Source organism: Mastigoproctus giganteus, chromosome 3 (genome assembly GCF_048544385.1).
Source record: "Mastigoproctus giganteus isolate SK-2022 chromosome 3, ASM4854438v1, whole genome shotgun sequence".
Lineage (NCBI taxonomy): Eukaryota > Metazoa > Arthropoda > Arachnida > Uropygi > Thelyphonidae > Mastigoproctus > Mastigoproctus giganteus.
In genome coordinates this window covers 207,549,025-207,576,729 of record NC_143577.1, presented here as the reverse complement: position 1 = coordinate 207,576,729, position 27,705 = coordinate 207,549,025, and the positions used below count along the sequence as shown (strand labels likewise).

Sequence of the window (27,705 nt, the reverse complement as noted above, 5' to 3'; positions counted from 1 at the left end):
ACCCCTTCCTTCTCCTATATTTGAATTTACTGTTTCCTATTGCTGAGGTTCTGATCCATTTTAGTGAACAACAAGTAATGGGAAAAGTCGCAAATGATAGGTTTCGGTAATATACCTGAAACGTCATATTAATGTAGACGAACAGCCTAATAAACTATAGTATTAATATGGTATATAAGAGTGGTTTTAATATAATAATAACTTTAATGGAAAACAACCACATAGCATCCTTTCCTAGCTATATTGGATCTAGGTATGGACCAACCACAGTCCATCTCATTTACGACTTCTTCCTGTTACTTGTTCTTCGCTAAAATGGATTGGAACCTTAGCAAGCAATAACAAACGCTGAATTAAAATAGAAGAGGATGAAGGGGGAAAAAAAAAAAGCAAGGAAAAGAAAATAGACCAGACACACCTCCCTCCAGTCCACCTGAACCAGAATATGATCTGAAGGTGGATATCAGCAAGATCCCGAACCAGCCTGTACAGCAACCCTGATGTTCAGAGCATGGGAGAAAAAGTCACCCCAGGCTTCCACTACACAAGAACCCTGGATCCAGGTTAAAACTTGGCACCAGCCTGCACACCAATCCTGATGTCCACAGTATGGGAGCAAAGGTCATCCCAGGCTTCCACTACACAAGAACCCCAGATTCAGGTTAAAACTTGGCACCAGCAGCATGGCCTGATGATAGGTATCGGTAAGGTCCTGAACCAGCCTGCACAGCAACCCTGATGTCAAGAGTATGGGAGCAAAGGTTATCACAGGCTTCTAAGAACCCTGAATCCAGGATAAAAACTTGGTACTATCCTATTGGCTAATGGAGTAAATCCTTCTCCTATAAATTAATTGCTGGCAGGCCACTTGCCTGTATGCACACTCGGTTTCTGGGAGCATCAGCAAGAGGAGTCTGTCAGCATCTAAGAATTTAATCTCTTTGTAATCGCCTTAGATTTTCTGTTTTCTATTGTAAAGTAACTTAAAGATTTGATACTTTACAACAATAATTTGTAAATTGGTAACTGTAATTGTATTATTGGTAATTGTAATATTCTAAAATATTCAAATTTGTAACCCTATTTTTCTGTTCCCGCAGCAGCTTTGTCTAATGATGGGTGTCGGTAAGCTACCGAAATGTCATATTAATGTATAGTAATGTAGGCGAACAGCCTAATAAATTATAGTATTAATATTCATGTGGTATAAAAGTGGTTTTAATATATAATAACCTTATTATAATGTTTATAATATTTAAGATGTTTAGTTAAATTTCATTCTTTTTAATATCACGCAAAAAAAAAGATTGAAGTTTCTAAAAGGCAGGCACAGTACAAGTGTGCAGGTTTTCAACTTAGATACAAACCATGCTTCATAAACACTGTTAAAAAAAAAACTGAAAATTCAATGCAAAATATTGATGAAATATGAAAAGTAGTCCCAAAAGTGTGGAGGGGAGGTTCTTATAGCATTCTTTACAGCCATTTCTCCAAAAAATGCTGTAATGGGAGTTAACTTTTTATAGTTTCATTTTTTACAATACTTGTTACCAACCATAATCCATTAATGCTAGTATAATAACATACAGTGCACACATTTGAAACTTTGTGTTCAGGTCTGGAGGCCACACCACCACATTTTAGGAGACATCTTGGACCTCTTGAAAGGATCTAAAGATGGGTGACTTTACTAGTGAAAATAGCAGAGACATCCACATGTGTGGGGAGACTATGATCACATGGGTTACGGAGTTTGGAAACTTTGAAAACTAATAAGCATCATTCAGTTTGTGTGGAGGGCACAAACTGAATGATGGTCGAATTTCAAATTGAAATGGGACATAAAAATCAAGGAGCATAAATATAAACTGTTGAGCAACCTAATAAACTGAATCTAATGTGTTTGGTTAGTGTGGTGTTGACTTCTAGAATAAACTACTTTTCTGTATGATTGTCACTGACAGTGAAATTTAAGGAGTAACTGGATTAGTACTTTTGTCAGTGGGAAGAGTATGATATGAGGGATAAAGGTTGTGTAGTTTTATTGTTGATGATACAGCAAAAGTTTAACTTACATGCATTTTTTGACTTATAATAGTAACAGTGTATACAAACTTTGTTGTATTTGCCCATAACAAGAAACACAGGTCTTCCTTTACAGCAACATTTCACAAACTTTTTTAGTCACGGAACAATTTTCATCTCACAACATATTCATGGAACACTTACGAAACACAAGTTTAGCTGTAGCCAAAGAACTATTCCGTAATATTTTATTACATATGACATGCTGTGCATCAGGAGCAGTCTATATTTCCAACACATGTAAAGCTGAAATTCAAATAACTGTCACCATACTTTCGTTTATTAAAAGGTTGGTTCATCCTCACTTTGAAGTGTGACAATATTGTGTTCATTTTCATCGACCACAGTTGCACTACTAGAAATACTTTGCTTCTCGTTTTAAAGTTCCTTTTTGTCAACCACAAATCTATGGTCACATATTTTAATAATAATATTTCGAAATACTAATAATTATCAAAAAAAATTTATAAAAGAAAGTGAGTTTAGTTATGATATCGATTCGCTTCCTCCTCTCCTTCAACCCATGTACTCTAGGCTAAATTGCATACAAATGGCATACTAGATCACCACATTGCTATTTTTTCGTAGGTGTCATTACCTCTACACATACTTCTCTATGCAAAGCCTGCCAAAATGAAGTGTTCTGTGGTCTATTCAATTGATTATTATTAGTCTATGCCAGTATATTAATAACCGAAAAAAAATTATGTTAAATATTATAATGATACAAAAGTGGTGTTGCTACAAATATGCAAAATTTATTTATTTTATTTTTTTAATTATTAATTACGATTTTTCGTAGAACACTTGTTTACATCTCACGGAACACAGTTTGAGAAACGCTGCCTTACAGTATAGTCATTTCATTTCTATAAGAATTCCTTGGTTTTGATTCTATCAGAATTAAAACCAAGGAATTCTTAAAAGCTCTTCAATCAGGGCTGTCTACAGCCTTGTTGATTTGCAAAATACCAGGTGTTTGCAAATCAGCCCATGAACACATGTTTGTCTAGGCATATACAAAACAAACCATACGAACAGGATTACCATTGGAACTGACATGCTTATGTATCAAAAATCCCCAAGAAATAACACATTGTTTCATATATGTATAATGTAATTTTAGCATACCAGAATTTCAAATAATTTATTATTACACAAACAGACATTTACAAAAAAAATTTTCCTCTCATCTTTGTGAATTTTTAAATCTGAAATTAAGTGAAATTTTTCTTTGCCAAATAAAATAATTTTTTATATTAAAATTTACAGAACTATTGAAGTCTGTTGTTTTCAAGTAATTAAAAATGAATATTATTATTAATTTGTTGAAAGAGGAATGATTATTCATTGTGTATGAATAACCTGTTACCATATTTCAGTGTACAGGTGACCCCCGTTTAACGCTGATAATTCGTTCCGAAAAAACAGAGCACTAAGTGAATCCGCGCTGAGCGAGCGCTGCATTCCCATAAGGTAACATATGTGTTTGTGAGTTGCGGTCGGTGCCACAGGATATTTCCTAATCAATAATAAACAGTAGTGAAAAGATGCACAAATGTCGGTCAAAATATTTAATATTCAAATATTTGTACATATAAAATATTCTGCATTACATACGTATATAATTATGTGGTAACTACTTACGTATCAAAATTAAACTTAAAATTCCAATTAAAATCATGAATTTAATTGATTTAAATTGATTTAATTTAATTGATGAATTTAATCACGAAAAATGTATCGATTTTGGGTTGAACTTTGGCCCTCTTCCAAATAAACTAAAAGGGGTATTAATTTTAAATCCCCTGCAGCATTACCACCCAACAATAAAGCCAACCGATCCTTCGCCGCTTTGAAACCTGGCATGTTTTTTCTTCTTTCAATATGAAACTTCTTTTAGGCATTCGTTTCCACAAAAGTCCTGCTTCATCTATGTTAAAAACTTGTTGAGAAGTATAACACATAATATCCCTCTTCAATAATTTTAACAAGTTCTTTTTTGAAAGTTTCGGCTCCTTGATCTGCACTTGCGGCTTCTCCCTGGATTTTAAAACTATTCAATCAGCCCTTACTAGTTTTAAATGGTTCCAATTTTTTTTTTTTTTAGGTGAGTTTTCTTCAGATCATCATATAGGCTAATGTCTCTCTCTCTCTCTCTCTCTCTCTCTCTCTCTCTCTCTCTCTCTCTCTCTCTCTTTTTTAATAATATTTAACTGAATTCTGCATTGGATATTATCTTCAATAAAATTAGTTAAAAGTCTTTCCATTTCAATCCTAATAGCTGGCCTAGCCCTAGTTGCTTCCAGTGGAACAGCTACCTTTCCCGATGCTAAAATTAATTCCTTATTTTTTTTATAATTGTTCTTACAGTTAAACTTGCAAGTCCTAAATTATGGCACACATCCTCTTGTCTTTGACCGGAATCGATTCGCTTCAAAACGTCTTAATTTAATTTTCAAATTCAGTCTTTTTCTTACATTTATAGTCTTCGTACTGCGCCCAGACGTTGTTGCTTTTTCATTTTTATCAGCCATTGTTAACTCTTCGAAAATGTAACTGTGTTGGTTGCATTAATTATGTACGGTTAAGTCACTGTACTCCGTAGCCGAGTGGTCAGGAGCGGGAGTGCAGTAGCACACGCCCTTTGAGTAGACCGGGGTTCAAGCCCCTGACTGCTGAATGCGGTCGATCTGCCAACCCGCACTGGACCAGCGTGGCAGATTATGGTCCGTTTCTCTCAGCATGAATTGTTGAAGAGGCTTCCATCCTGCAGTGGGTTGATAATGGCTGCACTTTTTTTTTTTTAAGTCACTGTACTGCAATTAAATTAGCGTGCGAGAAATTTCACTGAGCGTGGGAAACGTTTTAACTGTATTGTATTTTTATATTCATTTTCAAGCTATCGACTCCATCAAATGAAACAATTTCGTTAAATATGCCAAAAATGCAATCTGTAAAAGAGTGTTATAGTGACAGCGTTATAGTCAGATACGGGTTATAATATAAGAACAGCGTTATCGCGAATCAGCATAAAGCGAACCGCGTTATAACGGGGGCCTACTGTACTTTCCACAAACACTGTTGGTTTACAAGATCATCATGTGTATCTGTGTCCCCATCCTAATAATATACATTATGGTCAAAATCAGATTTATCACACAGGTCTCTTCCCTGTCACACTGTTCAAATACACAAATGGGAAGGGGTTTATTTTATCTACCATTTTGAAACAAGATAGGCACCATTTGATTTCAGCATCACCTTTTTATAGCTCATTTGTTTAAAAATTTTAAAATTATTACTTTAGTGATCCCATAGTTTGTCACTCATATCCATATAGTTTTATTTGTCAGTAGAAGTGGTATGTGTGTTCATGAGGCGATACGCATACTGTGCGAGCTGAAAAACCCAGAAAAGCTTTGCAGGGAAACTCTTCACCTCAGATCAGTTAATTACAGCCTTGAATGAAGATGACTATAGGAATTCCTCCAGTTGTCAACAGGAATCAAACTGAGACATCTCTAAACAGGTGGTAGTAGACAGTGATGTATTGTGCTACCTAAATTGCCACGGACAACTCATTTGTTTACAGTTTGACCCAAATCAAATTTACAATGTCTTTTTTGGAGGGATATAAGTCTGCACCCTGATTGGGTTACTTCTCTTTCAATCCGTCATCTTGAAACAAAGTGACTGTCATTCAAAATACAGGTTCAACCTATTTGAAACTTTTCTATTTACAGTCCAATTGAAACAAAATTTATGATACTTGATTTACGATACAAAATTTCATTGTCTTGCCAAAATCATCATTGTCATCTTCCAAACTAGCATTATCCAATAAACTGTAAATATCTATTTAACTCGATCCACTAAGAGAAATTTAGATTTCCAAATCTTCCAGTTTTCGTTACAGAAAGCAATATAATATAAAAGTATGATACTCACTCTCAGAAGAAAAGCATTACTTTCCATTATATTTGACAAAAATAAATGTCTCAATGCTAGTCAACAAAATAAATCTTCACCTCTGCATTTACATGTAATGTGCATGCTGATATTACTGAATTGATGAAAACAGGGCCATCTAGTGTATAGTATCCAAATTTTGATTATCATAACGGCATCATTTTACAGGAAAATTACACACCATGATAGTTTAGTGAATGTGTGCATTCAAAACCAAACTAAGATAAACAGGTTTAATTGAAATAATCATTCTAAAACCATGTAAAGTAATAGTGCTGCAACTCCCACACATTAATTCTGATATTGAAATGCACAGTGCATTTACCACGTGCCCAGCCAAATCAGGTTTCGTTTGGTGTATCTGCCCATACTCTCTATGGAGAGAGTCAAGGTAAATGGTTAAATAAACATGTTGAGTAAACTGGATTGAATATTAATCATTATTCTTTGCCACCAGAATAATATAATAATGGTGCAATTGCAGAATTACAAAAAGTTTGTCTATGTAATGCAACAAGAAAGTCACACGCTGCATTTTTAATGATGCATGTAGTGAAAAAAGTTCAAAGAAACAAATGATTTGGCAGATCATCCAAGGACTAGAAGGGACAAAACTTTTTAACATTGGTCATCTGCCAATATACTTAGAATGCCTGTTTATAGGATTCTGTCACCAAACTTTAAATCATTCTGTTTTAAAATAAATTCTGTGCTGATTGTGCCTACTGGAGTTTCTCTAAAATTACAGATGACTTGAATTGGCTGCTGATATGCACTCTCCACACTAGATCATAATTTATTTTCTGCAAGAAAGGGTCACAGTACATTTTTTTTTTTTTTTTTTTTTTTTTTTGCTACTAGATTAATTGAGTCTTGTTTTTCCTGAAAAAATTAATGAAGTTTCTGTGTATGCCAACTGCACTAAGTTGGCATGCACAGAATTCTCAAAATATTAAAATTACATTTGAATACTGAAAAGAGGGACACTTCACTGCACACTAAACTTAACACCATATTTCCATTTAATTTGAAACCACATATTTTGGACTCTAATTCAGTCCCTTCTGCTGTGGTAAGCTAATTATTAAACTGATTAAACTTTTACATATCATTCTACTTTAGTCACTTAGGAAAAACCTTTCCTTAAACAGTATGCAGAAGTTCAAGAGATTTCTGGAGAAACAACATTGCTATTGTAGTTATTTTATTTTTTTATTTTTTTGTTAGTTGTTAACGCATTGGCTTCTCTGGCCATAATGCACCTCCTAAAGTTTTTTGCATTTTACTCTGATCCAAGCCTGCGACCTTTGGGTTGCCAGGCAGGCACTTTACCCACCTGGCTAGCCCGGTTGGCCATTGTAGTTATAAACAATAAACTGTTCATGGGGGATACATATCACTAGTTAGATGCTAAGAGTCAATCTTGAGTTGGATGTGGAAAATAATTTTGACAATTATTTGTGTTATAGAAAAAAATTCAGTTGTCTCATGCAAGAAGTTGTTGGTATCAAGGGATAAAATCCTTGGATTGTAGCCCACCTCTTCAGGCTAGGCTAATGTTCAAAGTGGGATCCCTCAAGGATCAGTGCTAGAGCCATTGTTATTTCTGATTTTCTTAAATGATATCAACTAAGGGATGTAGAGCATAATGTCAAAATTTCCATGATGCAATTAATGTTATTTCTAAAAAGTTCTATAAATATATGAATTTTATTATTTTTTTTTATTTTTTGGCAAATGCATAATAAGTCTCTGTTTCCTTGTGTAATTTGATGAAATAGAAATGATTAATAGATTTTATATAAAGAAAGGAACAGTTACATATAAGATATTGTCACTAATTTCTTCTAATATATTTATGGGTTAGTGCTCAAGAGATGCAGCTTGTTTGCCAGAATAATGCATTACAGAAACTCATTAGCCAAAGGAAGCAAGAACTTTATATAGAGGAACAAAAGGAAATTTCTCTGGGAAAAAAGGTAATTTATCATTTATCTCAGTTTTAACACTCTGGTGGTTTTACTACATTAAAAAGATTGTAATTTTATTTATTTTAATTTAATGGTAATAAAAATATATTATTGTAATTCTAATTAAATATATTAATAATTGTTAATGTAAGGATTCTAATTTTTGTTTTTTATTTAATTCAATTTGTATGTTTCATTTAAATATTACATAAGGTGAGTTTTCTTAAATACAATTATCCTCTGCTTTGCAATGATCTGCTTTTATATTGCCTTTTTGGTGCAGAAACAAAGCAGTGATCAATTTAAAAAACACTCAACCTACTTTCAACAAAATTTCTTCAGAATTTTTTTCCCTGATTATTAAGAAGTAAATTTAAAAAATAATAATAATTTTGCACTACTTTTTTCATTTAAATTTAAATAAATATGAAGTGGTGGATCTTCTACCACAGCGTCACCACTGCAATTCAGTTCATTTGAACAGATAATTGTGTATCACTAGATGTGGTTGTTGTCGGCCAATATTATGCGTGCATCATTGTTTGTTGGATCTTTTCTAAACTCTTATAATTTTCCATCATTTTGACAGGATTAAAAATTGTTTTCCCAGAAACAATGGCTGGTAATGATGTATACGATAATTACCAGTGCTGCTTCTGATAAGCAAAAATGCTAGAAAGACTTGGATATATTGTGCAAAAAGCATGTTAGTTTCACAGGCTGATAATTAGCAAAAATAAAAAGACACTTTACTTTGTATGTATAATGAAATAGAAAGACATTTAATGGCGAGAAAATTTATATGGGCTGAAATGATAAATTTATACAAGTTACCACATATTGTGTCTGTTTGTTTTTTTTTTGGGAGGGGGTGTTTTCAGTGGGATACAGAGATATTTACTATCATCATAGACTAAAGTCAAAAAGATATATTTTTACTTTAACTTAACCATTTAAGTTTTTCATAACAGAACTATTTGCTAAATAAACAGGGGCAACTTTGAGTTTAAATTGCATTACAAAATTTACTTTATAATACCATGTTTTCATGTCAGTAACAGCACCATTCAAATGATTAGAGATTGTGTAATCCATACGTAAGCAGCAATCCACAAGGGGTGGTAAATTAATATTCATAATAATAAACTTTTAGCAATAAAAGAATTTCACTTGTGTGTGTGTGTGTGTGTGTGTGTGTGTGTGTGTGTGTGTGTGTGTGTGTGTGTGTGTGTGTGTGTGTGTGTGTCCCTTAGAAGAGTTCTGACCAGTAATATAGGAGTGGTCTTATTGTTAAAACTTCATAAATGGTTTTTCAGTTGTTCTAATGTTTTTAAATTTGCAAGTTCAAAGTTATTTGTATTTTAAACCTTAAGAAAATCAGCTCAAAGCGAACTACCAGTAGAAAACTCAAGACCCAAAAAATGAGGCTTATATTTTTTAAAAGAGATGAAAAGAGGAATATATCTGTGCACAAATAAAAAACTATGTGTTTGATTTGCAAAAACATAATGAATGATTGCAAAGAGTGCAGCATTAGGCAGTATTTTAGGAACCCACAAGGAAAGGATAATCCTTGTTTACAGGTGAATAGCAAAAATAATTTTTGCAAGCAACGAGGGGAATAGGTATCCTGTGTGTTATCAGACAAGCAACGAGGGGAATAGGTATCCTGTGTGTTATCAGACACTCAGCCTAAAACACTGATGGATCCAATATCTCTCTATTACAGAAGATTTAGGAGAAGTCCGGTTGGCCTGCCTCCCTAAAATCCACTCATGCACACCTTCTTGATGGTAAGCCCTGTTAAGTCACTAAGGTGGCAATGAACGTGTAGAGTGGTTCTCTTCAAGACGCCTGGTCAGCGTGAAGAGGAAAAGACCAAACCCTCCAGCATATGACAGCACGACAAAACAAATGGCCCTCAGTCCCCAGCAGCTTTCACTCCCCCCCTCTTACGGCAGCGAGAGGATCAGAGTGGAAGCAGAGGGTACTAAGAATCTCTGGTTATGACCAGGCTGCCATGCACGGAAACTGAACTTGGCCTGCTATAACGTAAGATCACTCATCAGTGAAGACAGGATATTAGAGCTGGAAAAGGAATTAGAAAATGTGAATTGGAATATCATTGGTTTGACTGAAACAAGAAGAAGAAATGAATCACTTATAAGTTTATCAAGTGGAAATCTGCTGTACACCAATGGAAACAGTGAAAGGAGTGAAGGTAGAGTTGGGTTTCTGGTCCATAAAGATTTTAAAAACAACATTTTGGAATTCAAAAGCACATCACCAAGGGTGTCAAGACTAATACTCAAGATTTCTAAGAGGTACAAGCTAAAGGTTATAATGATTTATGCACCAACATCGAGCCATGATGATGAAGAGGTTGAAGAAATGTACACCGAAATTGAGTCTTCTAGATGAGCAGAAAACCCACTACACTATTATTATGGGGGACTTCAATGCTAAGGTTGGAAAAAGACAAAACAGCACAGAAAGGGGAACTATAGGAAATTTTGGAATTGGTGAAAGAAATGAAAGAGGTGAAAGACTTGTGGAATTTGCAGAATCTCAACATTTGGCTTTATTAGTTGACATTTATGAAACAGTTGAATTACACCTCTAACTTTAAGAGGGGAGAGAACTAATAACATCAATGTATGATAGCATAAAAGCATTTTACACAAAACTTCAGCCCTAGGAAATTCAATTTAAAAATAATAACCAAATAATAATCCAAAGAAAAAAAATTAGTCAAGAAACACTTGTCATGATGAACCGAAGACGACAAATGAAGACCAAGAAAAACACTGACAAGGAAAAAATTGAGTATATTGAGTTATGCAAATGAAATGTCAGTAATGAACACGTTTTTCAAGAAAAGGGTGAACAGAAAGTGGACATGGAAGAGTCTAAATGGATTAACAACTAATGAAATCGACTTCATCCTCACTAACAGAAGATATATTGTGAGTGATGTTACCGTCCTGAATAAGGTAAATGTTGGAAGTGATCACAGAATGGTAAGATGTACACTTGATATAGATGTAGGAAAGGAAAGGAAAAAACTGACTCGAGTAAATAATACAAAGGTCTTTGAGATAACAGAAGAGGAGAAAAAGCAGTATGTACTGGAACTTAAGAACAAGTTTGAGCTTCTGCAGACTGCTCAGGACCAAGATATCGACGAGAAATATTACAACTTTCTGAAAGTGATAAAGCCCAACAAACCTATAGGAAAAAAGAAAACCAAAGAAGAAAAAATTAGTCAAGAAACACTTGTCACGATGAACCGAAGACGACAAATGAAGACCAAGAAAAACACTGACAAGAAAAAAATTGAGTATACAGTAAACCCCCGCTATTCGCGGGGGTTACGTTCCTGAGAAATGCTGCGAATACCGAAAACGCGAATACTGAGTTATGGCTCCCACAGTAATAAAGGGGTTCCGTTCCAAAGTATGAAATATATAAGAAAAACTAGTATAAAATTTTGTCTATGTATGTATTATATATACCTTCATAATATGACTATGTACACAGACAGTACATAGTGAAAAATCAAAATGAAAATAAGAAACAATTTAATATTAGATGTAATATTTATTAGAAATTTCAAACCAGCGCCTTTGCTAGCTAAAAAACTTATCCCGCCAGTGCTATCAAGTTTCGTTAAAGTGTTGATAAAGGAGTTTTGCCTTTTCACGAATGATGAGTGAACTTAACGGAATTTTATTTTGAGTTCGGTCTTCTATCCACAGATTTAAAGCTTTTTCCAGTTTTTCTAATTTAACATCACGAGTTACAGAGCAAATTTTTGAAGCAATTAGCACGTTTTCAGGGACACTTCGGCGGATTTTTTCTTCCAATTTCTTGATTGATCGTACCGTTGACTCATTGATTTTGTTTTGCCACTGAGGAGACATTTTCACCATTAGAAATTTTATCTAATAACTCAATTTTATTCGCTAATGTCATCACCTTCTTTGATCTTTTCACATTTCCCTTGTTATTCGTAGCCATATTTTTGTACGGGTTAACACACTCGAAAAAGTCTGTTTTACACTGCAAAACGGTAGATTTATCACTTTTGTAAGCATATCAATTAATAAATTGATAAATTTATTCAATTTATAAGCATATAAATTAAAAACAAACGACGAAACTTCCCATGGCAAGCGCATAACACATACTGAACAAGGATTAGCGAGAAACATCCACGCTCGCGATTTTGTCACCCCTCTCCCCCCCACTGAGCGCTGTTTTGACCGAGGAAGATAATTTTAGCCATGCCCATGTTTTTTATGATGGAAAATGTTCACGGCGCTTTAAAATTCACAGTTTTTTTAGGTTTCATTTTATATTAAATCAGCGATCGCGAATACAGATACCGCGAATAGCGGGGGTTTACTGTACTGAGTTATGCAAAGCCATTAGAAAGAGACTCAGAGAGGACATAAGAAGATTTAACACAAGAAAAGTAGAACAAACATTAAGGGAAAACAAAGGATTTAAATCAGCAGCCATAAGCAGTAATACAGAAAAACAAATTATACTGAAACTGAAGAATAGTGATGGTGTACTTATAAACAGCAGAGAAGGCATAATTCAAATAGCAGAAGACTACTATAGAGAATTATACAAGGAGCGAGCGAATGATGCCAGCAGTGGGGAAGATGGATTGCAAAGTAGCGTAGCAACACATACGACATACTCGATATTCTCCGTGATGAGGTAGAACATGCATTGAAGAAAATGAAGAATCAGAAAGCCCCGGGGGAAGATGAAGTTACTGTAGAGTTGTTAAAATTGGGAGGAAGAGACATAACACAAAAACTGGCAAGGCTCTTCACAAAGTGCATTAGAAAAGGTGTGACGCCTAAGCAGTGGAATAATGCAATCATAGTTTTGCTGCATAAGAAAGGAGATAAATCAGAAAGTGGAAATTATAGACCAATTAGCTTGTTATCCCACATCTACAAGTTGTTCACAAGGGTCATTACTAACAGATTAGAAAGAATACTTGATGAGAATCAACCGAAAGAGCAAGCTAGCTTTAGGACAGGATTCTCAACTATGGATCACCTTCACATAACATCACAGTTAATGGAGAAAGCAAATGAATATAAAATACCATTATGCCTGGCATTTGTGGATTATGAAAAGACATTTGACTCCATACAGCATAAGGCAATATTTCGGGCACTGGAAAGACAAGGTATAGATACCCCACATATTATGATTTTGAAGAAAATATATGAGAGTGCTACCTCCTTTATTAGACTAGACAAAGACAGTAGGAAATTTAAAATAGAGAAAGGAGTTCGACAAGGAGACACAATATCTCCGAAGCTGTTTACTGCTGCTCTTGAGGAAGCTTTCAGAAGATTAGCTGGTTGCAGAAAGGAGTCAATGTGAATGGAGAGTACCTAAACCATTTACGATTTGCAGATGACATTGTGGTCATAAGCCACGATCCCAAAGAATTAGAGGAAAATCTTAATCAGTTATGCACAGTTAGTAAGGATTTTGGACTAAAGATGAATATGGCTAAAACAAAAGTAATGATGAACAAGTATGCCACAGAAAGGGAAATAATGATTGAACGAGCAGTAATTGAAAAGGTGGAGTCATATACTTATCTGGGACAAGTTATTAGCTGTGATATTGATAAATAGTTGGAAGTCAAGAGAAGAATAAATTTTGGATGGATAGAATTCAGGAAATATAGTCACATACTGAAGAGCAATATCCCAGTTTGTCTGAAATGTAAAATAATGAACCAATGTATACTCCCCACCATGACTTATGGAAGTGAAACTTGGGCACTCAACAAAAGAATGGAAGAGAAGCTGAGAACTACACAGCGAAGAATGGAATGAATTATATTGGGAATCAGACTGTTAGAAGGAGAGAAACACATGGATTAGGCAGCAAACTCAAGTAAAGGACATGCTTATCAAAACTATAAAGAACTAAAATGATCTTGGGCAGGACACACAGCTCGAAGACATTATGACTGATGGACTAAGAAAATAACAGAATGGTACCCAAGAGGAGCTAGAAGAAAAAGGCGGAGATGGATAGATGAAATTCATGAGTTTGTGGGTAGTAAATGGATGGCCAGTGCTCAAAACAGAATGAACTGGAAAGTTGCTGGAGAGGCCTTCATCCTGCAGTGGATTGAAAATGGCTGATGATGATAATGAACAAGCAACAAAATATATTCCTGTATTCTTTTCCACCAAAGGATAACTGAATCAGCAGTGAAAGCCAGTTATGTTTTGTAAAATTTAATTGAATTTCATTCAAAGCCTTTTACAGATGGGCAGTTTTTTTCAAAAATGTTTGATTGGGACAGCTAAAATTGTGTCCAGAAAATGGCAATATTTTCAAAAATATAAGCCTCACTTGAAGCACAACAGCTGAACATGTCAGTGAATTAGCTAATGATTTAAGAGGCCAATTAAATGCTATTAGTAAAAAATTTGTACTTATTCCATAGCTGTCAAGAAGAGAACAAATACTAAAGATGTGTCTCATATTGCAGTGTTTATTCCTGATTCCATCACAAATTTTATAATAATGGAAGAACCTTTGGAACTAATTCTCATTCACTGGACAACAACTGGAGAAGAAACTTTTAGAAATGAATTGTATCAATTGTTAACTTCATCCATTCTTGAGGATTGAATCATCACAAGTTTTCTTCTTTTCTTACTGATGTGGAAAGTGCGTACCAAGGATTTGCCATTCTATGATGAAATTCATTGGCCTTCGTGTTACAAGGCATTGGAAACTTTTATGATTTTAAAAGGGAAATTATTATATTTTAAAAAATATAAATAAATATTGAATGGAGGCAACATTTGGCATTATTAGTTGACATTTATGAAACAGTTGAATTACACCTCTAACTTTAAGAGGGGAGAGAACTAATAACATCAATGTATAATAGCATAAAAGCATTTTACACAAAACTTCAGCCCTAGGAAATTCAATTTAAAAATAATAACTTGGTTCATTTTGAAATCGCAAGTTATAATTTTCCATCAGTTGTATCTGGAGTTCAGTTGTTATTCAAATAGTATTGGATTATTGAGAAATGAGTTTGAATTTAGATTTCAAGCTTTGTGAAATTAAGTTTTCATGTTCAATGCATCATGTCATTTTGATACTGAAAAAACAGGGTTACAAATCGAATTCATTGAATTGCATTGTGATTCAATTCTAAAATAAAAATTTAGTGACATGTGGAGTGCCAAACTTTTATTTCTGTTTACTTGCAGAATGATTTCCAGAGATAGTTTAATTTGTGAAATATATGTAATGTTTGGCAGCACATTTATGTGAACAGCTTTTAGCATTAGTAATGCTAAAAGCTAACAGCTATAGCATTAGTAATGAAAGTTGTATCTACACAAAATATTATGCCTGACTCAGCAATTAAGTACAAGCAAAAGGCACCAAGTTTCTGGGAACAAATCTTAATTGGTTAAGTTTTTTAAGAATGCAGTTTCATCTATTTATTTATTTTATTTAAAGGATTAAAATTTTATTTAGTTGTGTTGTCTACTTTTAAAAACAAAGATTTCAAAAAAAAAAAAAAAAACTTTAATTTGCAATGCTGAAACTGATTTTTTTTTTTTAATAAATAGCCAATTTTATTAATGTACCATGTAATTTATTATATATTTAATTTATTATATTTAATTGTATATTTATTTATTACTAATTTATAGATACATATATTATACATTAAGAAACTATAAAAATAGCTATAAAGTAGTTATGTTTTAAAAAAAAAAAAATCCAGAACAAAAAATGGAGCTCACTCCTAACACATCTCAGATCAATGCAGCCCAAATGATCTGAGAGAAAGTTTGACTAGAAGTTTGTCAAGCCTGCTGTAAAGGAATAATGTGTAAAATGTATTTCATATATTATTCCTCTTATACATACACACATGCACTTCATTCACAGTTAATTTGCATGTTTGTGTGGGATGAAAAACCCAGAAAATATATACTGAGCTTAGTATTCATATGCATTCTTTATAAATTTTACAATTATTCACAGTTGGTTTTCTTTATTTGTACATTGCAATGAGATCTTGGTTTGGTTTTCAATATGATGTCTTTCCTTTGTGTTTTTGTAGTATTAAAGCTACGTTCATTCAAATGAGTTGCCTTGGACACTTATTTCTCTGGTTTCAAAAATACTATGCTCTCATTGTTAATCAAGTAGCTTTCTGAGGAGGATTGATTAACTGGCTGTCTTCCACTTTTCCAGTTTCACTCTTTTCTTTTTTCATAATGATTTCCTGGTATGCTTCTTTTGCAATGGATTTTAAGTTAGTGATATTTCACAGTTTAGGCCTTGGCTGGTTTCTTCAGCAGCCATTTTTATTTTTATAAACACACAGAAATAATGCATTTTTGTGTGACTATCTGTAGATATGTTGTGCCCTCTTACTTTTAGATGCCAAAATTTTTATATCTTTCATTCTTCCTTTGTTTTGTAGACAATTCTTCTCTTCCCCACCTTCTTTTATTCTACTGTAGTCTTTGTCATTGTTGCTCACTGTTGTGGATTCCTGTATGGTTATAGCAGTCTAGTTTTACTGTCAAACACTGATATTTCACTCTCTTGGTTTTATAGCCATTTTCTTAAGTGGCTTCTAAATTAATGTTTTTAGGATTTAAAGGAAGTTTAATAATTTTATGCCTTTTTTATATTTTAAAATTATATTGTTTCATGGATACTACTACTGTTTGTATATTATTTACACTATTTCAGTTATTAATATTTGTCTCTGCTGCTTTGTGTGTCTGTTGTTTTAACAAGTATTTCATACCTTATTCCTCTATACAGACTCTTATTCACATATTTATTTCTATATGACCTATCCATTAATCAGGAAATTCATTGTCAAGATAATCACACACAGCTATGCACGATTATTAATTGCTTCATCATTCTAAAGAAACTTGTATGGTTTAAACCTAGCCTTTATGGTTTTGTCTATTTTCTTGGGTTCCACAAGATCACATTTCTTACAGCTTCAGTCTTTTCGTTACTTCTTGATGTCCTCTTGCTACCACATGCTAAGTTATTGATAGTCTGAAGATTCCATGCTCCTCAAATTTATCCACCAAACGAGTAATTAAATGTGTGGGCACTTTTTTCCATATCGCGATTTTCAAGCACACTGAACTTCATTGACATTTTCATATTTCCAGTACCATTTTATGATTGCCTTTCTCTTTTCAAAAGTGAAAAGTGAGCCAAGGATTTGTACTCACTTTTCACTTTTGTACTTAATTGGGTACTCTTCGTTGTTTTAGCAGTAGCATTAGCAGAGGCATACGATGCAAAAAAAGCAAGCTTATGCAGCATCAGCCAAAAAAAATCTCCTACTTCACCCCTCCATTTGTTCCAAATGCCTATGCAGCTCAGCCTTAAATTTATTAAGGCTGTCAACTTCCATAACAAAAGATGGAAGTCTGTTCCACCAATTAACTACCTGCTGGCTAAATGCAAATTTCCGACATCTGTTCTACATCTAATTTGAAACTGTGCCTCCTCAGCTTCTTAATCTGAGCAAGAGGAAGAATCCCATCAGCATTCAGCTTACTCGACCCATTCAAAGCCTTTCTAAGATCCAAATATATGATATCAAAGTTATTCCCTGCATCCAGTTCCTTTGTGACCACATCATAGTATCCAATCAAATTGGTCAGGCAAGATTTTCCCTTAACAAAACCATGCTGTGTCTGAGCTATAAATGAAGTCTTGTCTAGATGATCCTGCAGTGCTTCTATAAACAGTGCCTCTATTAATTTTCCTGGAACAGAAGTTAAACTAACAGGTCTATAATTACTTGTGTCGCCCTTTGATCCTCCTTTGTGAAATGGGGTCACAGTTGCACATCTCCAGTCTATGGGTACCTCCCCTGAGTCCAAAGAAGCTCTCATAATTATGGCTAAGGGTTTGCTTACTTCCTTTGCTCCCTCCTTTAATATAACTAGATAGATCCCGTCCACCCTGGGTGCCTTTTTTATGTTTATCTTCAACAATTTCTCTTCCACTTTCCTCTCAGTTATTACAAAATCATCTAGCTCACTGCCAGAGTTTAACTCACCTCTGGCATTCCCCTCCCTGAATAACTCCTCATGGGTGAATGTAGATGCAAAATACTCATTTAGTTTGTTAGCCACCTGAGCAGAATCATCAACAGTTGAACCATCAATATCCAGTGGACTAACCTGATTCATCCCTTTCCTTCTAGAGTTTACGTAGGTAAAGAACTCTTTGTTGGTTTTTTTTTTTTTTTTTTTTTTGCATCCTTTGCCAAGAATTTCTTATAATCTGCCTTTGCATGCCTAATCTCCTTTGTGACTTGGTTGGTTACAGACCAGTTTATATCTATCATAGGCTTCCATGTCACCATTAATTTATATGTATCCCATGCATTTTTCTTCTCTGCCATATGTCTCATTAATTTATCTGCCATCCATTTAGGCCTAAACCTTGAACAATATTTCTTAGTTGGTATGTAAAGCCTAGTATCTTCCAATATAAATTCTTTAAATGCTTCCCATTTTGAATTTGCTGTTGGTAACGTCTTCAGTTGGTCCCACTGTATAGAATTTAAATACTGTCTCAGACCACCGTAGTCGCCTTTACAAAAGCAAAAACCCTTCCCTTTACCCCTGATGGTAGTTACCTCTTTGAGTAAATCCCACTTCAGCACACTGTGATCACTGCCACCTAGTGGTTCCTTTATCTGCAGATTCTTAATGCATGAAGAATCACTACTGATAATCAGATCAACAGTATTACTCCCTCTAGTTGCCTCCCAAACATGCTGATGTAGAAAACAATCATCCAATAAATCCACAAAAGCCTTGCTAGTGTGTGAGTGACCAACCCACAAATTCCAATATCTGGGAAATTAAAATCCTCCATTATAAGACTCTCTGATTTACTGGCCCAATCTATTTCCCTGTACAGTTTCTTATTATACTCATCAGAGTCATTAGGCCTATTACACACTCCTACTCAATTTTGATCTCCCAATGCTTATGTCACACCAAACTGACTTGACACTGCACTGTCCAGCGATGTTGATGCTTCACTTCCTTGGATTTTGTGTTTCTTAACTAATAGCATAACCCCTCCTCCCTTCTTATCCTGTCTATCCTTCCTGTACACATTGTACTTCCCAAATTCTAGTTCTGCATTCCTTATATCTGTGTGACACCACATATCTGATATCCCAACAATATCTGCCTTTGATGTTCTGAGCAATACCTCAAATTCATCAAATTTATTTACCAACTAGCATTGGTCTACATGCAAGTATACATGCACCTGTTCCTATTCTTAGCTACCCTAACACAACCCATGTGTTTACTTGTACCGCAGTGACTCCCAGCAGTCTTGAAATACTCTGAATCTTGTTTTCCAGGCTCATTCCAATAGAAGCAGTGCAAGAATCACTTTCATCTCTGCCAGTGGCTACTGTTAATCTATTAGTCCTTGTATCCTCCCAAGCTAGCAGTTTTTTGACCCACCTAACACTGCCTCGATAGCATCAAGAAATATTCTTGCACCCTTTCTATTTAAGTGTATCCCATCCCTATAGAAGCGGTCTCTCCTGTTACCAAGTAGAGACCAGGCTGAAAAAATTTTACCCTTTGAGCCTTGTGCAGTCTTTCCAGGGCCAAATTGATCGTCAAGGCTCTCATCATATACTCCCTCCTATCGTGTCTGGGCAGAATTGCAAACACTTTCAAATTCAACCCTAATTCACGGCTTTTTTTTTTCAGCAGTGACCTGTACTTGTTAAGTAATTCTGCTAGTTTCCTACTCTTAATATCATTAATACCAATATATTTTTTAAAATAAAATCTATTTCTATTTTGAAATAAAATCTAATAAAATAAAATCCATTTATATTTAGTGAAATAAAATCACATTCAGTTTAATTCGGAAACATTTATGGTTATGTTTAACATGAAATATATTTAGTTTTTGAACATGGTGACTGGTGGGAGCATCCAGATTTCTGTACTTTTTTGAGGTCAATTGGCTGAAGGGAAATACCTTCTGTCTCTCTTTTCCATCACTAAGGGCACTAGTAGCAGGCTAATCTGTCATAAAATTTAATAAATAAATGGTAGAGTATCCCTGTCCTAGTCATTCTATATCTGAAATAAAGGACCAGGGCTACATTTTGTGCATGAACGTTGAACATAATTAGTTAAGAAAAACACAATACAAAACAAACAGGTAGTGAAATAATATCTAAACAAACAATAAGCTTACATTTTTTAAATTAATTTTTTAATAAATCTGCAACCATTTTGTGCATTATCTCAGACAGTATTTCACGGTTCCAGTAATGTGAATTAAAAATTATTGCTAATGAACTCTCTGAGATGTTATATAACCTAATAGTTTACAGTACTCTACTGCCATTTAGTGATTAATTGACAGTAGAATATTGTGATTAATTGAAAATGTATGTGATAATATTGGAAAAAAATTTTTATTATTAAAATAGCTTTGATTATAAGGATATCTTAGTTCCATTTCATACATCATTAGTCGTTTTTGAAAATTGAAACAGGAAAAACTTTTTCTTTTTTTCTTTGCAATTAGGAAACTGAAGTCTTGTTGGACACTGTGAAAGATCTGCAGTCACTTATCCAGGCTGAAGATAGAATAAAGAAAAGTTTTGAAACATCTAGACAAATGAAACACCTCTTGTCGTATACCGATATTTGTGAATACCAAACAGCTGAGAATAGTGTGTTAGAAAATCTGAATATATTTATCAAAAGACATTTTTCAAAGGTGAGACTTTTGGCTATTTTTGTTTTTTATTTTGTTTTAATGGAGGGGAGTTCTAATCCAGGGAGGCTCACCCCCTTAGAAGTGAGGTAGAAATACAAGGTGTCCCAAAAGTCATTGCGTATTTTGGTGAAACTGTGTGATTTTCAAATAAATTTCATTACGACAAGTATATTTATTTTTTACATAAAACAAGTATTTGTAATGTGTTAGAGAGATGTTATTATAATTTTTTAATGTTTTTTTTTTTTCAGACCCATAATTCATGATGAATGTTCAAGAGTGAATTTTTGTTGTAACATCCCTCATCAAAGGAATGAAGTTTTGTAAAATTAGGGAAAGATTTTCAAGGTTTCATAGTCCCGGTCCTACAGGCAATATGATTTGTGCACTGGTGAATAAGTTTAAAAGAACTGGGTCAGTGCTTAACCCAGTTCTTTTAAAGAGAGATGCAGACACCCAAAGACAATATGTGAAAGCATTAAATCAATTTGAGAAATGTTCGAAGAGGACTCAAAATTATCAGTTAGGGAGGGATCTCAAAAACTGAACATACCCAAGACATCAATTCATAGAATTTTGTGTTCGACACTGATGAAAAAGCCCTACCACATCCAACCATTGCACGACCTGCACGAAGAATATTTTCCACGTCAAGCAGCAATGTGTGCAGATACAGGCCTTATATAGAACTTGTCAATCAAATCCAAAATAACAGCTTAACGAACCACATCTTGTTCAGTGATGAGGTGACTTTTCACACTTGTGGTAAAATTAATCGCCACAATTGTCGTATCTGGATTTCCCGAAAACCATCTGAGTTCACAGAATGGCTAAGAGACCCCCCCCCCCTTAAAGTAAACGTGTGACTTGGGATGACGAAATAAAAAATTTATGGACCTTACTTTTTTGCAGAAGCAAGTCACAGCAACTGTGTACCTTGATATGCTTCAGCAGTTTCTTGAACCCCAACTTCTTGATGATGGTGTTGTTTCAAGTAATATTTCAGCAGGATGGGGCACCATGTCATGTATTCGTGGACTCAAACTGTCCACGAATACCTCAACAGGTACCTTCTGAATCGATGGATTGGGCGTGGAGGACCTAGACCTTGGGTGGTGCACTCTCCGGATTTAACTCCCTTGGATTTTTTTGCTTTGGGTTTTATAAAATCAAAGGTTTATTGCAAGAAGATTCAAGATTCAGGAGAGGTGGTACAGGAAATTACCCCTGAAATGCTTGCAAATGTGTTCTACAACATGTCTGAGCAATTTGAAATTTGTAGGGACACTGATGGGGCACGTGTGGAAAGCAATAATTAAATTTTTGACCTTTGTATGTAATAATTTTTTTTTTCTGTTTCAAACTTTGATATTGTATAAAAATAAACTTGTAATCATGCTATTAAGTCATTTGTCTCAAATTCACCGGATTTCACCAAAATATGCAGTGACTTTTGGGGCACCCTGTACAGGGAAATAAGAAAGTCTTTCAAAATACATCCTTTTTTTTTTTCTTTGCCTGTTCATTATTTAGTTATAATGCTAATAATGTGTACTTAAACAGCAAGATATTTTCAGCAGCACTATTATTTTATGATTTTATTTACAGGTTTTGAAACTTGAATAAGAGAGGTGAGAAGGTGTAGCAAAATTGAAAGCATGGTTGCTAACTATCCAGATTTACGATGGAGATCCTTTTTTTCTAATCAGTTTGACAAGTCTCCATCTTACCATTATAATATAGTTGATAACAAAGAGTTTATTTTTTTGCAAAACCAAGTTTTCCATTCATTCGAAATGGATCAGTGAAATGGATCAGGATTCATTTGTCTAGTTCTGCCTTAAATTTATGTAAGCTATCAGCTTCCAAAAAAACAGATGGAAGTTTATTCCAGCAATCAACTACCCGCTGGCTAAAGGGAAACTTCCACACATCTATTTTACAACTGTCTTTCCTCATTAGGCACTCCGTTTGTTGTTTGTTATTTGGTTTTTAGGAGCATTAGCAACTAAGGCCATATTGCTCCTGGGATACGCGGTGGTCATACACTGACCTTTCCGCATCCTCCGTATTTGGTGGGCACGGGCTCGAACCCCAGTCTAATCAGGCGCCTCCGTAGCCAGGCGGGAAGGCGCAGCAGTGCGTAGCACACACTTCTTGATTAGACCGGGGTTTGAGCCAGTCACCACCAAATACGGAGGATGCGGAAAGGTCAGCTAATGACCACCGCATATCCCGGAGCAATATGGCCTTAGTTGCTAATGCTCCTTAAAAAAAAAAAAAAAAAAAAAAAAAAAAACTTTCCTCACTTTGAATCTATGCCACCTCAGGTTTGTAATCTGAGCAAGAGGAAGAATCCCATCAGCATTGAGCCTGCTCAATCCATTCAAAGCCTTATACACCTCAATCAGATTGCCTTGCAGGTGCCTAGTCTCCAGAAGCTGCAATTTGCAGAACTTAAGCCTTTCTTCATAAGAGCACCCCTTTGTTCCCTTCACCAGTCTTGTTGCCATTCTCTATACTCGTTTAGCAACTCTACATCCTTCCTAAAATGAGGCTTCCAGAACTGTATGCAGAGCTCAAGGTGTGGCCTGACCATTGCCTTATAGAAGGATATAATCACCTCCTGGATATATCACTGCTCATAGAAGGGTATATCACTGCTGTCAAAATTCCTGTATATCATTGACAAGACCCCCATGACCTACTCTGGCAGCCTGTGTGCACTTCTCAGAAAGCTTCATATCTGACTGCACAATTATCCCCAGGTCTCTTTCATTCTCCACTACCCTGAGTGTAACGTCACCCAGTTTAGTACATTTCTCTGAGGTTACTGCTACCCATATGCAGCAATTTGCATTTGTCAGTGTTAAACTTCAGTTGCCACTTCTAAGCCCATCTACCCAACTTTTCCAGATCCTGTTGCAGCAGCATACTGTCATTACTGTTATTAACAACCCTTCCAACCTTTGTATCATCTGCAAACTTTGACATTAAGCTTGATATACCTTCATCAATATCATTGATAAATATACAAAACAACAATGGGCCCAACACAGAGCCCTGAGGGACACCACTAATACCATTAGTCCACGTAGAGCAGTACCCATTGATTACCACTCTCTGTCCTCTCCCACTCAAGCATCCTTTTATCCATTGTAGCAACTTACTCTTAATGCATACTGCTCCAATTTGTACAGTAGTCTTCCATGTGCAACAGTATCGAAAGCTTTCCTGAAATCCAATTATGTGATATCAAAATTATTTTTTGCACCCGTTTCCTTTGTGACCACATCATAGTATCCAATAAAATTGGTCAGACAGGACTTCCCTTTGACAAACCCATGCTGTGTTTGAATTATTACTACTGTCTTGTCTAGATGATCCTGCAATGCTTCTTTAACCAGTGACTCCATTATTTTCTCTGGAACAGAAGTCAAACTAACAGGTCTGTCATTACTTAAATCACCTGTTGATCCTTTGATCCCCCTTTGTGAATTGAAGATACAGTTGCACATCTCCAGTCTGTGGGGACTTTCCCTGAGTCCCAGGATACTCTCATAATTATGACTAAATATTTGCTTACTTCCTTTGCCATCTCCTTTAATATAACTGGATAGATCCTATCTACCCCAGGTGCCTTTCTTATATTTAACTTCAACAATTTCTCCTCCACTTTGCTCTCAGTTATTACAAAATCATTTACCTCTCTGTTAAAATTTGATAAACATCTGGCCCTCTCCTCCTTGAATATGTTTCCTGATAATGAAATTGATAGCAAAAAAAATATAGTTGTGCAAGAAGAAAAACAACTTTTTCTTTTTTCATAACTGAAAAAAAAAAAGCAAACACTAGGCATTGTTAGTGAAATTGTATGGATAAGAAAAGAGGTAGTGATGGCTCTGAAAAATGGACCATTTTCAGTTGGTACAGATGGCAGTAATCAAAGTGATTCTGGGCTATATTCCAGTGTAATGATCTTTTGTAATAACAAAAAAAAAAAAAAAAAAAAAGTAGAAAATAGCTTGCTTTCAGTGCCACTGGAAGATGACTGCAGTGCAGGATACAACATTGAGCACCTGTACAACCTAAAAGTATGTTCAGATTACTTCAAAAAAAAACTATACGGCACTTAGTATTGATAATGTGCCTGTTATGGTAGGCCTAAAAACTAGAGGCAAGGGTATTAAAAGAGGAGATTGAGCATGTGAATAGGCTGTCCTTGTCATTTCGTTAATTTCTATGCATGAGAAAGGCAGCTGCATCCCTTCCTGTGAAAGTGGGTGAATACTTGTTACACATTGGCAGTTTTTGTTAAATGTGTACTAGACTGGTAGAACAGTAGCAGGAAAAAACTGGTTCCTTCGTGCATTGCTCACATCATACGATAAAAAAAAATAAAAAGGAACAGTAACAACCTTTGTCAAGCCTGTTTATCCTGGCAGTAGTGGAAAATAACATTCCTGCTTTAAATGTTAATTAATGATTAAAAATTGAAAATTTTCTACCTCCCTAAATATAGTCAAACTTCTACTGCAGTAATTTATGAAGTGGTTTTTTTTTCTTTTTTAAGTTTCATACAAAAATTGCTTTTTTCTTTTTAAGTTTCATACAAAAATTGCAAGAGAGAACCTGCCACTACCTTTGAAGTATTTGGCTTTTTGTTTGAAAAGTGATGTGGTGCCAACAAGCACCAATGCTGCTGTGTTTGTTTAATGTTTCAAGTTAGTTTTTCTTTTCCTACTAGATTAGTTTAATAAACATCTACTGCCTTACCATAGTTGATTTCAAAAGATTTATTATTGTTTTCATAAAGTAAAGACAGGAAAATGAAACTGGATGATCTCTCCAGTGGCTGACACATTGCAGAATCATGGTATGCTGACTCAGTTTCAAATTTCATGCACTGTAATGTGCCAAATTTGAAATAAATTTTAAAATAAACCTTCTTATGTCGGAAAACTACTTAGAAGAGAAAATGACCTAAGGGTATGAAATATTAGATACACAAATGAAAATGAAAAGATGCACATACATAAGTTAAAAATCATTTTTAAGTACTATTTCAGAATTTATAAATATTTTACTCTGCTTATGGAAAACATTTTTAAACTTAGGATTTCTATTTGCTTAATATTCTGTTCATTAAACTCATTACCAATGAGTACTCATTGGCAATGAGTACATTACCAAATACTCAATACCATGAGCACTTTTGGAGTTTCAACATACCTTAAAAGGTCACAATTACAATAAGACAGAGAACGATCCACTAAGTAATTCAGAACTGTTCAGAAAAATCAGAACTTAATGGCAAATGCTTCTTGTGGTCGAAGCTATCCAATTATGGATATCAATGAAAACAACTGCAATATGTCACTTCTATTATATCAAAATATTTATACTAAAAAGGTTTTAAGGCTGAAAGCCTCAGACTACGAAAATTCACTAATTGAACAAGTTAATAGCATCATTTTAGTTTGTAGTAAATCACCAAAGTAGGTAGCAAGTAACATTAGTCTTCTCCATTGGCAAAGCATTGTTTATTGGAGGTAGTGCAATATCAGGGAAACTTGTGAAGGCATTTACAATATGAGATGTTAAAAAACAATGCCATTTTCTTGTTTATACTCAGGCACGACCAGATTTCACCTACTTCAGTGGTTTACTATGAACTAAAAATAATGCTGTGCACTAACTTGTTCAATTATCAAAATGCTTATATTGTTTAATATTTTTTTAATATTAACAATAAAGAATTTATATATTTAAAAAATGTGTTAAGTGGAAAACGTCATAATAATACACAGTCTATTCTTTATCACAAACTTTTTATGCGGGAAAACTTTTTACCTGAGAAGCTTCTTACGTAGGAAAATAATACATTACAATATACACTGATGTTCAAAAAAAAGTGCATCACCCCTTAAAATTGCAATTGTCGTCCAAATAACGTACGTGTATGGCAATATTTCTTACAGATTGTATCAGATAAAATTGACATGCATAGGTAATGACGTAATATTGCAGCAGCTGTTACTTTCAGCTATATAAGCATGCTCTGCAAGAGGTGCAGTTGACGCCACGAAGGAAGAGTACTATTGTTGCTTTACGTGTAGAAGGATGTTCTTCCCGTCATATTGCTTAGAGTGTCTTGTAATCGGTAGACAGTGAGTAGATTTCTTTCCAAACTCAAGAATACTGGTTCTGCTGATAGGAAAAAAGGAACCGGACGCAAACTAGTCTCTATGCCAAAACAGGACTGTTTTGAAGCATTATGCCTTAAAAACCGTAAAGCTTCTTCGTCTGAGCTGAAAAGAGAATGGGAAGAACATACTGGAGTGGTAGCAAGTGCAGTAACAGTCAGAAGATGCCTCTTCAAAAATGAATTTGTAGCTCGTTGTCTTAAGAAGAAGCCCCTCCTCACACAAAAAATGAAAAAGGCCCGATTAATTTGGTATAAAGAGCACGTCAAATGGACACCCGAGCAGTGGTTTTCTCAGATTAGAAGAAATTCAACCTGCATGGTTCTGATGGGAGACAAGCGATTCACCGTAGTGGTGGTGAAGAATACCATCCAGACTGTATGGTGTCTACAGTGAAATTCCCTACCAGCCAAAAGATATGGGGGTGCATTTCGTATCATGGAGTAGGTCACCAGCAGTTTATAAAAGGTTTTGTAAATGCCAATGGATACCTGGCTATATTGGAAGGCAAATTGCTGCCAACCATTAGAGACCAAGGAAGGTCTCTAATGAAGATTCAGGGAAGGTCCCTATGGAGAACCAAATGTATCCCCAATTCAAATTGCTTTGAT

At 34.8% G+C, this 27,705-nt stretch overlaps 1 protein-coding gene across 1 annotated transcript in view; it reads left to right on the top strand.

The window, feature by feature from the left end:
- Window positions 1-27,705, top strand: part of LOC150088634 (HAUS augmin-like complex subunit 3) — a 142,322-nt gene that overhangs the window by 34,950 nt on the left and 79,667 nt on the right. Inside the window, exons 4-5 of the mRNA XM_090370276.1 lie at window positions 7,925-8,036; window positions 20,694-20,888. Coding sequence (XP_090226402.1) covers window positions 7,925-8,036; window positions 20,694-20,888 — 307 coding nt within the window. The remainder of the gene's footprint in view (window positions 1-7,924; window positions 8,037-20,693; window positions 20,889-27,705) is intronic.